At 30.5% G+C, this 14,838-nt stretch overlaps 1 protein-coding gene across 1 annotated transcript in view; it reads left to right on the forward strand.

The window, feature by feature from the left end:
- The first annotated feature begins 9,282 nt into the window (after nt 1-9,282).
- Nucleotides 9,283-14,838, forward strand: part of LOC123668982 (homeobox protein caupolican) — an 81,293-nt gene continuing 75,737 nt past the window's right edge. The window contains exon 1 of the mRNA XM_045602666.1: nt 9,283-9,324. Within this exon, the coding sequence (XP_045458622.1) occupies nt 9,283-9,324 (42 nt within the window). The remainder of the gene's footprint in view (nt 9,325-14,838) is intronic.

Raw genomic sequence — 14,838 nt, forward strand, 5'->3', positions numbered from 1 at the left:
ATATTATTATGTGAATATATGTATGTCTACGTTTATATATATAAATATAGTTTTTAGTTAATTGTATTTATGAATCTTATACATAGTATATTGTTTTAAATTGCACCGTGTGCCTGTTATATGTTACAAATGTTTCCTTTATAGACGGGTTGTCTGTAAAAAATCACTGTTTTTTTTCTCTTCTTTTCAATGTTCTTATTGTGTGCAATAAAGGATGAATAAATAAATAAATAAAAATTTAGTAACAAAAAAAGATAATTAGTGTCTATTAATAATAATCAATTAGTAAACTTTAAAAAATTAAAAATTAAACCAAATAAACAAAATAAAGTAAAAAGAAAACTATATATAATGTGAAATCTCAAAAATAGAATACCCGTATAGCATTTATCGTGGCTCAAGGTAAACGGAAATTAAATTCTCATATAAATTCTAATAATTATTTTATTTCAATCTAATATAATTTAAATCTGATTTAAAAAAATAACACGACCACAGACAATTATAATTTTTGGAACTAACTCTCATTATTCGTTACCTAAAAACAAAGTATGACTCCCTTAACATGAAATAAATCTAAATACGTTATTTGAACCTAGATTGCTTCTTGTAGCTATTGAAATTAATTTATACATTTAATCGTAAATTTGGTATCGATTTTAAAAACATACTACTGAGTAATAAAAGTTGAACAAAAACAATACTTGTCGAGGACAGCCTGAGAAATAGTACCTACTCTCGTATTTGAACCTTTTTCATTACGAATGCTAACAAGCTAAATTAATCTTTATTTCATAAACAATAAAGGCGATTTCAAGATAATAAAGCAGTTCATTATTCTTTAGTGTAGTAAAAGTATTTAAAAACGGACGCGATACATTAGCCACGGTTATTGTAAGGGATAATTAGTTCATTGACGTATAATTACACATTGTCGATTAAGTTAAAACTACCGTTCATGTAAATCTGAGTTACTGTAAATTATAATCATAAAGCGGAAAATATGAGTACAATTAAACATTTACAGAACTATTTTTGTACATTGGATGTGTTTTAATATTTTTTTTTGAAGTAATAATATTGAAGATGTTATAAAATTGTTTCAGAATTTTTTTCTATACTTGACGCTTATACTAAGACTTTAATAGTTCTTATTTGTGTGTATCTGTTTATTTTTTGTACAGTCCTTGACCGCGTAGCACAAGCGTTCGCGTAAAAACTATTAAATTAATAACGAAACTTAACATAATTTGTATTGATATCATAAAACTAAGTTATATAATAAAAGACATTGGACAGTTATTATCACCTAAATTCAATATTTTCTCTTTGGGGAAAGGTAAAAATAAAAACATATAATTGCGAAAATCAATCAAATCAAATTACATCTATTATAATGAATAATTTTAAATTAAACAATTTTAGATAGGTCTGGATTAATAAGTCTGGAAAGTCAGGAAATTCTTGGAAAGAAATTAACCAAGACCAGGAGGTTTACTAACAGTAATATAGAAAAGTTTTACTTTGATTCATTTATTGGTATTGCCAGCCTATCATAACATTATATTATCAATACAAATAAATTAATAAAATTGGAGTGTCCGTTTGTAATATTAAAATAACCACTTTTAACTTAATGCATATGTATGTATACACGGTACATATACCAAAATAACATTTTTTATAATTTTTGTGTGTCTGTCTATCTGTTTGTTCTGGCTAATCACTAGCAGACTTTCACTAGCAGATAGCTGATGTAATAAGGATATAGACTTTCATTAGCAGATAGCTGATGTAATAACTTAGGCTACTTTTATTTTAGATTTTTTTTTTAAACTGCGAACTGAACAATAACCATTTTGTTCAATTAAACGCGGACGAAGTCGCGGACACAGCTAGTATAGTATCAAAAAGCAGACACGTTGACGCGTATCTTGCGCGTGTCATAATATGTGTATCAAACCCCTGTTGTATACAGATGCGGCGTGCACTTTTCAAGTCTTAATCAAATAAAAAGTAAAAAACTTGCGGTAGATAACTATTCACGTGTTTTTATTTTGTAAAATATAAACAATAAAACAAACACACTATTAGTAAATAATACAACAAAAACATAATAATGATTAACTATTTTTTTAATTTACTAACCTTTTGAGAATCAATTAATCGTATACACATTGTCGATTTAAACTCTATCAATCCTATAGACGAATGTGTAACTAACAAAAAAAAATATATGTATATATGTGTGTATATATATTACATTTTTTATTTATTATTATCGTTTTAACTATACATAAATAACTAAATAATAACAACAAAAATCAATAAGGTTCCAACATGTGCTGTCGTAGTCTACTTATACATATGAAGTAATTTTGTTTTATATTCGTTGTAATTTTAACTGAGGTAGGGCACAGCAGGAATTTCCTGCGCAAAGTAACTCTAGTGACTAGAGCGCCCGGGGGAAGTAGGGATAGGGTCGGCAACGCACTTGCAATGCTTCTGGTATTCCAGGCGTCTATAGGCTACGGTAATCGCTTTCCATCAGGTGAGCCGTACGCTTTTTTGCCGACTTAGTAATATATTGAAAAAAAATCTTAACTGTGGATGACTTTCCAATCCTTACCCGTCATATGAAAAGCGCGATAAACCTCACCTACTAGGAGCGAAACAATAAAAGTGAAAACACCAAAAATATTAACATAAATATGTGTGACAAAAACACAGTTTTTAGATACAACCATAAAAGTGAAATTATAAAACAGTGAACGCACAACGTCAAAAACACGACGGACTCTACCTAACCCACTGAAACGTAATAACATCGCGTCCAATTAATTTCGTCACGAATTTCGAAATCAACGAAATTCGCATCTACTCTACACATAGAATGTTTTCTAGAACACTACCCCATTTGCAATAAACATAACCAATCTCACGGGTCAAAGTGCACTTTAACTAGTATTCCATCCCCAATCGACTCCTAAGTAACTCTCATCCCGCCTTAGTATTTACTGGAGGCCCCGTTCAAACATCCACCTATCACTTCGCTCATTTCGTATGCAATTTTATTCAATATTTGTAATCTACTCGAATGGTATACCCCCGTATATCCAAATCACTTTTATCTACAGGACGTACGTTGATCGCTCTCCGTATCCTACGTATACGAAACGTTAATAACGCCTTCGTTCAGAACTCATTTGACTAAAACAAATATCTTTAGCCCCATTTTATTAGGTATGCGTTTCTTTTAAGAATCGAGTGTTTTATATTCGATCTGTCGTTGAGGTGATATAAGAATTAGACGGTTTCATGCCACATGTGCGATATTAAAAAAAAAAAAGATCAAAGGATTTTATTTATAACGATGAATAATAATTATATAAATAATTATGATGTATTGAAATATCTCAGTAGTTTTTTGTAGTGAATTTTGTTATATACCGACTCCTCGAACCGACATCGTATGTTGCAAATTCTACTTATAATTGCCAACTGTTTAAATTGAAAAAAAAAATTTTTTTCTTTTTGATTACTCATTAACATAAGTGTGATATATATACTTTCAAAATTCATTTGGATGGAAAAGGTACCACGCTATTTTTAATTATTTTTTACCATTAATTTGACAACCTAATGTTCTGATAGCAAGCGTCTACTTTAGCATGGATGCCTGCAACTGTAGGAGCATAAAAAGCGCGTTGTAGACCCTCGCTGTCAACACAGCTCATCTTCAAGAACTCGGGCTACCTTACTCTAACTTGGAACTCAACACTACTCCTAAAAAGTATTACTTAGTACTACTCTTCTTTAAGATCGAGGGACTTTCTGAGTCATGTTGCAACCCATTTTGGCCACGATATTTCATTCTGTACCCTAACCTCAAATATAACGTTAATATAACCAAGTATTCGGTTTAATATTTAACACACACATTTATTATTAACATTCAAATTAATAAAGTTTTCGGTCGGGCGGCTGTTGATATCTTCTCATATATAAAATATTCGTGTCACAATGTTAGTTACAATACTCATTCGAAACGGCTGAACCAAATTTTGTGTGCATATCGGGTAGGTCTGAGAATCGGCCAACATCTAATTTTTATACCCCTAAGTTATAAGGGGGGATTAGGGTGACAAATAACATATATGGTAAAACAACGTTCGCGGGGTCAACCAGTAATTGTATATGTGTGTTTCAATTAAATGTTTGTGTTTATGTTCGGAACATATTTATTACTATCGTCGCTAAGCAAAGCCTTAAACGAAACAAGAATGCAGTCAAACATCGTACATAAACAATGTATTTTATATCATCTGTATTATCCGTATTGCATGGCAACAAAACACCAAAATATAAATTAAATGTACAACAAGATGTTCGAACAATATAAATTCAAGACAAATTCTGTAATCTAAATTTAACGTTCTACGAGCAAACGTATCGTTTTCTGAATATACGAAATTAACTTTAATCAATCCTCATATCCTATAACACTTTTTAAGGAAATAGCAAAAAGGTTATTCGACGTCACAGGAGACCGAAGAGCTGGCAGCTACTTCGGACAAAGAATTAGTCTAGCTATTCAAAGGGGGAACGCTGCCAGTATCTTCGGAACCTTGCCTAAAGGGACTCCTTTTAATAATATTTTTAGTTATTACATTATATATATATATATATATATATATATATATATATATACTTAAGGTTTTTTTAGTTTAATTCAATTTATCTAATTATTATTATTATATCATCAGTCCTTCGAACTCACTATCAAGTAAGCAAATATGATTGTATTTATTATTCTATACCTCTCATCTTTCATCATATATATGTATATATATATATATATATATATATATATATATATATATATATATATATATTGTCACTTACAATTCTAATAAATATAATATTATAAATTATAAAAATAAATAGTTAAGCTATATTTAACATATAAATTACATTAAACTAAAAAAAAACCTTAAGTATATATATACACATAATATAATAACTAAAAAATAAAAAATAAAAAAATATAAAAAATATATATATATATATTTATATATATATATATATATATATATATATTTATATATATATATATATATAATCAAATGACTTCATCTGTGGTACACAGATGCATTCATACATTTGCATTCAGCCCGTAACATCCCATTGCTGGGCATAGGCCTCTTCCTCCGTGCAGGAATAGAATCGAGGCTTAATGCACCACGCTGCACTATGAGTAATCATCGCTCCCAGTTGTGCATACCGGGATAGCTTCCAGGTGTATACCGTATAACCGGGACCAACAGCTTAACGTGCTCTCTGAGGTACACTAGGATGACCAACAAGATCAGACATCTAAAACGGAAATAAAAATTTCTATATTAATATTAATTACAATTACAAATATTCATAGCGAGCGGAAATCAAACTCACAACACTACACCAGAACGGTATTGTTTTGATAAATATTATTAAAATTTGTTTGCATAGACGGAATATGTGTAATTATGTTATATCAATGTTAAAATATTTTCTAATAATTTCATATTTTATACAAGAACAATTCAAGTCTGAGCCTCTAAGACTCTGTTTCACCCGTTCTTAAAACCGCTATTTGACAATTGACGGTATCCAACGGATAAAAGTTTATGATATTATTATTTTTCACAATCTGAGGTGCTTATTTGTACCAATATTTATTTCCGGTCTGGATATGCTATGTGGGTCTCCCATCTTTCTTCGGTGAACACGTAAAGTTATCAGCCCTAGATGTTAACCCAAACACCTGATAGCGATTGTTACTCGTAGTAAAGAACTCGCAAATACTGCAGTATAACACCGTGACACAATTTTTTTTTTCTTACAGAAACTGGGAAAAAAATTTCGCCCAGCTGTCGTAAAAATACAATTTCAGGAATGTAGAGTTATTAGAGAATTAAGTTTATAATAATACTAAGAAAATGATTTCTTAATAATCATAATTACAAAATAAAATAAATTTAACAGATATCTAAATAGTTAATAAATCTAAATTATATTTAAGTTATACGATTATGAGATTATTGTATTCACACAAACAGTACCGCTTGTATTAATATGAACGAAATATTAAAGACGTACTTACATTTAATTATAATAATTTAATAATTATCTTGCTATATAAAATTTTATTTTATTTAGGATACGAACTCATACACAAATATCTATATATATAATTGTTTTAAGACATTGTTCGTGCCCTATGGAGATTAAAAAAAAAAAAAAAAAATTTCATACGTATTTAAGAAATTAGAAAGATTTCAGAAATTTAATCAAGATTCAAATTGAATCTTAATAAAGCTTTACACAGTACATATATATATGTATATATATATAATTATTTTCTATCTCGTCTGTATGTATATAAATAATTATTACACATCATCTGGCAGACCCGCTTCCGGTAACAGCGTGACTGAGCTCCATCCTCTTTCGTTAATCGCTGTAGAGTTCCTTGCTCAGTGGTGAGGCATTTATTTAACAATCTTGTACAGTACTAACACATTTATACTGGTAAGCTTCGTACAACATACTTTTCTTTAAAAAAAAGAGTATGTATGTACACTTTTTTTTTCAATTTTCCTTTTATTCAAACCTTGTCTCTTTGAACACAAAAAACAACTATTTATTCAATTCGACGCAGTAGTTTGGATGTTACGCATGTAAATAGATTTTGCTTATTCATTTTTATTAACATATATTTATCAATAATTCCTTTAAAATGTATAAAAACATGTACATTTAAATACAATTAACTACATGTCCTAATATGTTTATAAATTATGCGATACACATACGTAAGTAGTCACAGGTAGAGCTGTCATACAGAAGTAAACAAAATTTGTTCAAGGTTATGTAAATTTTCGCTCCAATCTGTAAATCAATTGTTTTATACATTAAATACTTATTTTTAAAACTTCTGTATTAAAAAAAAAATTGCAAAAAGAAAAGAGTTTGTATTTAGAATACAGATTTTTTTAAATCAAAGCTAGTTATCGATGTTGGGGAGAACCTTGACTCTTTAAAAATGTTATTTTTAAAATCATTATTGAAGATTATAATAACCGTAATATATTAAATGATACACTCATTTACATGTATTTACGTTCAGAGCGTTTAATTTCAGCAGAATCAATTAACGTTATCTAAAACTGAATACAGTGGGTACTTCAAGATAAAAACGAATTATCATCTATTGTATGGACTTTATTATTTTAATTAATAATATAATTATTATATTACGGAAACGTAAATAGCATTGCATTATGTAAAAAATATCATTATCTATACCAAAAAAGACATACAATGACTTTACCAAATTTTGAATTGTTTTAAGTGTTGATGTTGTTATAAATTTATGTTTATTTATTTATTATATGGTTGTTATAATACGCCCTATTATCATAGTAGAGATAGTGTTAATTGAAGAGCGTGCGTCCGGATCGTGAGCTGCGCGTTGAGTGAGTCGAGTCTGTAGAGTCGCGCGCCGAGCGATCTCATTGGTCGTCGCCGCGGCCCGCCCAAGGGAGGGGGCCACGCACACAGACGCGGCACACCTAAGATAATTTATTTTATGTTATACCGTTTGAATATTTTATATTTGTGTGAGTTTTTTGCGTTCAGTGTGAAATATTCGCGCGATAAGAAAGAAGAGGGGAACAGATCGATCGTACGTTGCGCTTTTTTTATTTCGACACTCGGTCGCCTTATTGTACTTGTTTAATTGTAGTGCATCTTCGTTTCGCTATTAAACCGGAATAGTTGACACTCTGTTAATGTTATTTGCTCGGATCACCAGCTGACTCTATCCTTTGTCGTTGTACAATAAATTATATTTGTATTATTCAGACTGTTTTATGGCTACATAAATAATATCAACATATTCATTAATATTTAAACATTCACAAAAAATCATCGCCATTCTACGTATATTTAGTTTTTGAGCGCATTTCGATCGTTTTTAACATTTTGTATTCAATTTACAAATTGCTATTTTGTTGAAGGAATACTGATGATGTATAAGGTTTTTATAGAAAAACAGACATTAAATAATAATAAAATATCAACATTCAATCATTATAATTTCATATTCCTTTCAACGAACATAAAACGTAACGTCGAATTTACTTATATCCATCAATGGATTAATAGTTCGTCAATATAGAGGTACAACCATTTAGAGTAAATTAGGTTTGTTTATGGTATTTTTCTTACTATAAAACGATAGTAAGACATTCATCTTTACATTGTTCGTACCTATAGATTATTATGTGGCTGAAAGAAAAAAAAATTGTCTGTTTTCGACTAAAAACCGAGAATCAGAATCGTTGATAACGTTTTAAATATAACAACGTCCGCAATACATTCACAGTCGGGACGAACACACCGGCAGGAGCGTTTAATACTGTCACCGCTAACGCGCTTCCAGCGAGCTTTGTAATATAAGCATCGTGTACATCGACCAGGGCAACCGACTGCGCACGCCTCGCATAGCTAGCCTAGTTCAGCGTTATTGGAAATAAAAATTACAAATGTCGTGGTTACCTTTAATCACATGCAAAGCTATCATTAAGTCGACTACGTTGAAGGCGCTCGTCGTGCGCGTCGTCACTGTTAATTATCACAATATATAAGTATAAAATGAAATAAAAGGGACCGCTCCATACCGGCACCGGCGTAAAAAATACGAGAAAAGAAAGAGAAGCTTTTAAAAAAGAAAGGAGTGCATCTACCCCCACCTCCGGCGCCCCCACCGAGCGGGGCCGCCCCTACGGCGGGCGCCACCCATCGCACCGCAAAAATCGAGAGCGTCGGCTGCGGCGCGGGGTCAAACGGCGACGCGAGCGTGAAAAGAAGGAGCGGTGTGCGAGCGACCGACGGCGACGCGACACACAGGCGCGAGTGTGCGTGTGCGCGCCGAGAGGGACGGCCGCGGCAGAGAGGGACGGCGGCGCCAATTACTATCACCTGGCGGCCAGCTACCGCATTACCCACTGCCGCCCGCGCGCGACCACGCGCTCCCAGCACGCGGCCGCTCCGGAACGCTCCGACTCGCTCCGCGGTCCGCCGGCCGCGATCGATTGCGACGCTGCACCCTTCCGCCATGCACCGGACTCGCCCCGGACCGTGCCCGCGAATATGAAACTGTGAAGTGAGTGCGGACTGTGACGAGAACTTTACGTGTTTTTTCAAGTTCAACGATCGATATTTTTAAAGTGAAAAATGACTTCTCAATTCGCCTTCCGAGGATCTCCTCCGAACCAGGTAAATGTCTTTCGTGCTTCGAAATTTTTTCGATTTTATTGTAACTGTGATTTTAACAAGTTTTTGCAGAGCGATTTTTAGTTTTATTATTATTATTTTTAATATTACTGATATTACATGTCGATACTGTTTATGACTATTGTTGACATACTTTATATTGCGGTACGCTCACGTAGCTCTCCATTCAGTAAAAATCGGGTTTTATTGGCAATCCTCCAGGACTATTAAAAGCCTATTATTCGGTGTTTACGCTAGCCGAGCTGCAATAAGAGAAACATTCTTCCGCGGGTTTCCTTAATTTCATCATTAAAAAACATTTTGGTTTTTTTTTTCGAACGCGAATAATTTTATGGACAGTAAAAAATGAGTAACTGTAGAGTCGGCATAAAATAATGTTAAGCGTCTGTTTGTAGTTATTAGAATAGAAGGTGAACATGTGTCGCTGGTGGCGAGGCGTACACAATCGGTTTGTGATTTGATTACAAATGTACAAACTTAATCAACTCTACATAATGTTACTTTAGCAACAGCTCATGTTGCACAAATTGTTTCGCTTACGTTACACGATCATTTCTAAATATTTACGTATTTGTTGTATTATTGATAATCGTACATTATCATTTTATTATTTAATATAAGTATGTGTAATATTGAAATTATTTTAACTTTATTTTTCAATAAATTTAAGTAAAATAATATATTTTATTATCAATATTTATAATTACATTTTATTAACTTTAAACAAAAATATTTTTTGCAATAAATCATTATTTCTAATAACATAGTATAACACACATGCGTATAAGTAACTTATTAGTACTTAGCGGTAACAACTCTTGCCTTTTTTATATAGTTACATAGAAATAATTAAAACGTTAATAACGTTACAAAAAATATAATTATTAACTCAGAAATCAAGTTAATCGTTTTAAATACAAATGTTAGTCAAAATATTAAATAATCATTAGATAATTATGAAATTTAATTTATCATATTTAACACAATTTTACAGAAATCCTTGTATTGTTAATATAATGTCAAAAAAGCTATTTCCAAAGTTAATTTTTATAAGACTATTGTACAATTTTAAAGTTAGCTAAATTTAGTATTTTGTACTAGCAGATCTTAGAGACTGAAAAGAGAGAGAGAGAAAATAAACTTCATTGAAATTTCTTTATTATAAAATTACACTCATCGTCATTGATTTTGTAAATTATATACAGTTCTTGCTGAAATGTTTATTGGCCATTCAATATAAAACAACACAATTGTTTATTTAACGTTTATCGTAAGATAAGTGTACTTTACAATAATAAACAACGGTTAATTATTTTGTGTAATTTTTTTTTTAATTCTTATAAGAACTTTCTTGTTAGACTAAAGAGTCAAATTTATTCTGATTGATCGTTTAGTTAACCTTAATAACTCCAATATGTTCATTTAATTCAAAAGTTGACGCATTCCTGTTACTTTATATTTAATAATATCTTAATATATATAAATCTTGTGTCACAATGTTTGTCCTCAATGGACTCCTAAACTAATTAACCGATTTTAATCAAATTTGCACACCGTATGCAGTTTGATCTAACTTGAAAGATAGGCTATATTTTATTTCGATATATACTCAAGTAAAAAAAATAAGGCGGTACGAAGTTCGCCAGGTCGGCTAGTTATATTATAAAATAATGTTTAATAATAAAGGTCTTCAAATGTGTATGTAACATTCAGTTGTCAAAAACTGTACATATAAGCCATGACTTAGTTTATTAATGTTACTTGTATTGAAGTAATTAAGTTATATGTTAATACTAGCTGACCCCGCAAACGTTGTTTTGTCATATATGTTATTAACCCCCTTAACTTAGGGGTATGAAAAATAGATGTTGGCCGATTCTCAGGCCTAACCGATATGCACACAAAATTTCATAAAAATCGGTCAAGCCGTTTTGGAGGAATATCGTAACCAGCATTGTCACACGAGAACTTTATATATAAGATTTATAAAAAAAAATATAAGTTTTAAAGCACTCCCATTAATTGCATAATACCCATACACAAAACCTATACCCATTTGTGGCTTACACGGGCTATTAGTTCACTGTATAAAATTTTAATGGAAGTTAATCGTTTAATGACTTAAATATTTTGTCATTAAAAATATAAAAATACGAAATTTCAATTTAAATTTAATCTCATATTAAAATCGAAAACATCTAAAGTACGATGTATAAAATTAAATGTGTACGATATTTGAAAATATCATTTAAAATAATTCCGTAAAATAAAGCCGTTAAGGCTTGAGACTTGATTTTTATCTTAACATTTCAAGACAATTTTGAAACGTACATCTTTTATGATAAACATAAATAAACGTTTAAGTATATAATATTAGTTTATCATTAAATAACTTAATATCGATCACTGCTAAACATATTAAAATGACTAAAGCATATCGTTTAGATTAATACGCTAATGTTAAGATGTTTGCCTCCCTTTTTAGAAAAAACCTCACAATTACTCCACATAAATTATATATCATTTTATAGATAATTACTTGCTCTACCAACAACTAAAAAAGTTAAACTAGTTAGAAAAGCCATGTTTGGTATGCTTTAGGACGAAGGAAAGATAGTTTTTTCCTCAAATCAACGCAGGTAAAACCGTGAAGGACAGCTAGTAAGATATAAACAATTTACTACTAGATTGATAATACGAATTTTACTAAATAGTATTGTGACTATAACTTAGTAAAATTAGAAAATATTACAGTTAATTCAAATTTTCGACATAATATATATATTAACTAGCCCGTTGGCGCAGTTTGTAGTGGCTGCTTTCTGCTCCGCGGGTTGTGGTTTCGATTCCCCCCCCTGAGTCTGGGTGTTATTATTTCCATGTATATTTATAAAAAAAAGTATTTAGTTTTATCAGCCGGGTGTTAACTTATAACACAAGCATTAAGTTGCTTACCTCAGGAACAGACGACTGTGTGTGAATGTTATAAGATGTTTATTTATTATTTATTTATATATATTTATAGGAGTTTTTTTATACAATACGAGTATAAATTATTTACTGCAATAGAAATATTATTTCAATGTGAGTCTTAATAAATAATTTAATTGATTTGAGGCAAGAAATGAGCATTAAATTAAAGTATCTAATTGACTTATAAAAATATAAAATTTCATCATTATCGAACTGTGTTGTACAGTAGTTGATATCAATTCAACTGTTCTATATTTATAATACACAGAATGACTTAATTAAAAATTAATAATATTTAAAAAAAAATTTAGTAACGTTTGAATTTTTTGCGACACTTCTCAGTATTTCTCAGTTCTTTCTCGTTCAGAATTGAATAGGCCATATTAACTCAAAGATATATTTAAATAATATGGACGCTCAAAGTGTATAACACAATAAACTATAATTGTTTATATTGTTGTTGAACAAAAAAAATCGATTACAATTTACATATTTACATCGACAAGTAATACAACATGGGTAGTTAAAAAACAGCCAATTATATACGCACTATCAAGGATAACTCAAATATCACTCATCAGATTTCGATCAAACTTAAATGGAACAATACAACCAGCTTTTGTTTTTGTTTTTTTTTTTTTTTTTTACAGTTTATAATTATTTTCAATTTGTGTTTACAGTCCTTACTTCAATCGTCATTGAAATTAACTCAATAAATCTCAGCTACACATTTGAGACGGGACTCTGAATAAGTTTTACTTAATGACAAGAAATTTAATAAAACTAACTGACAGTTTTTTTTATATATCACTAGTTCGGCAAACAAGCGTACGGCTCACCTGATGGTAAGAGATTGCCGTAGCTTGTAGACGCCTGCAACACCAGAAGCATCGTAAGCGCGTTGCCGACCCAATCCCCAATCCCCAGGAGCTCTGGTCACCTTACTCACCAACAGGAACACAATACTGCTTGAAAACAGTATTATTTAGCTGTGGTCTTCTTTAAGGTCGAGGCAATTCCAGCTGTGCCCTACCTCAGTTATATTAGTATAGTTACTATTACAGTATAATTCTTAGCACAATCTTTTGTGGCCTATCTTATTTCTGTTGTACGTTCAAAGCACTTCGGTAACTATAATTCATATATCAAGAATAAATAATTTCTCAATTTAATATAGAATAGTAATATATATTAATATTATAAAGCTGAAGAGTTTGTTTGTTTGTTTTAACGCACTAATCTCAGCAACTACTTATCCGATTTGAAGAATTCTTTCAGTGTTCGATAACTCATTTATCGAAGAAGTCTATAGGTTACATATCATAACGTTAAGACCAAAAAGAGCGGAGCACCAATGAAGACTGTTTTAAAATCGTTTTTTTTTTTTTCTTTTTGCGAGCTTCCGCTGCATGCCCTGCGCAAATAGTAAAAGTTTTGCAAAAATCGTGTATAACAGAATTGTTCCTATGCCACGCGGACGAAGTCACAGGCAGAAGCTAGTAATATATAAAATTAATAAAATTGTACTAACAAAATATATTCCTAGTGTCTTAACGCTAGTCTGCGCTGATATTTAAGCTCGGTGGCATTTGACAATCAATATAATTTTGTCAATATGTATGCCATTATTATCAAACATTTGACGTTTCTTATCTGTATGAAACATACAATACCGAATAGTAAATCCTTTTTAGTATATTAATAGATTTTCTTATTCAGATTACCGAAACAGTGAACATGTGCAAATATATAATTTCTTGATGTATTTCAGATGCTTGTTTCTTAATCTATTTTTTATTTAACAGATGTGACAATCATTCTAAAAATAAATACGTAATAAAGAATTGTTTTACTGTTACCTTGACAAGAATGCTTGTATTATTTATTGTTTTTTTGGGTAAGTAAATGTGCTTAATATACCATTCAAAAATGTTTAGCTCTGGTTTCAATTCCTTAATAAATAAAAAATGTAGTGTACATGTGTACGTAGTCAAATAGGAACATATTCATATAATCCTATACATTTCTATATATACCTTTTGAACAATATATCTTAAGAAAAATCGTATGTTTTAGACGTATTTTACTGAAGCAAAATCTGCTGACACGTGCTTTTTGTCGAAATTAATCAATTATTTTGAACATTAATTATATCATTGACGTATATCTTTAATTTTTTTTTCTTCTTGTTTTGGTATTATATATGAAGGAAATGCCATAATTATATAGTTCATCTTAATATGCCTTAAGTTGTCAATATTTTATTAATTGATGTACATGTAATTGATGTACATGTAATTGATGTACATGTAATTAATGTTACAATACTTTGTATACTCGTCACTTTACTTAAATGTCTTGTTAATTTGTCATAGCATATAAACATTGCATATAACATTTTGTTTTTACTCTCAAAAAATCAAGTTTTGATACCTTAACTTACGTACGAATTATATTTTGTAACAATACAATATTATAAAAAAATAAATTGTTATTAATTCTAAAAAAGCGAACAAATGTTTT

Source organism: Melitaea cinxia, chromosome Z (assembly GCF_905220565.1).
Source record: "Melitaea cinxia chromosome Z, ilMelCinx1.1, whole genome shotgun sequence".
NCBI classification, from domain to species: domain Eukaryota; kingdom Metazoa; phylum Arthropoda; class Insecta; order Lepidoptera; family Nymphalidae; genus Melitaea; species Melitaea cinxia.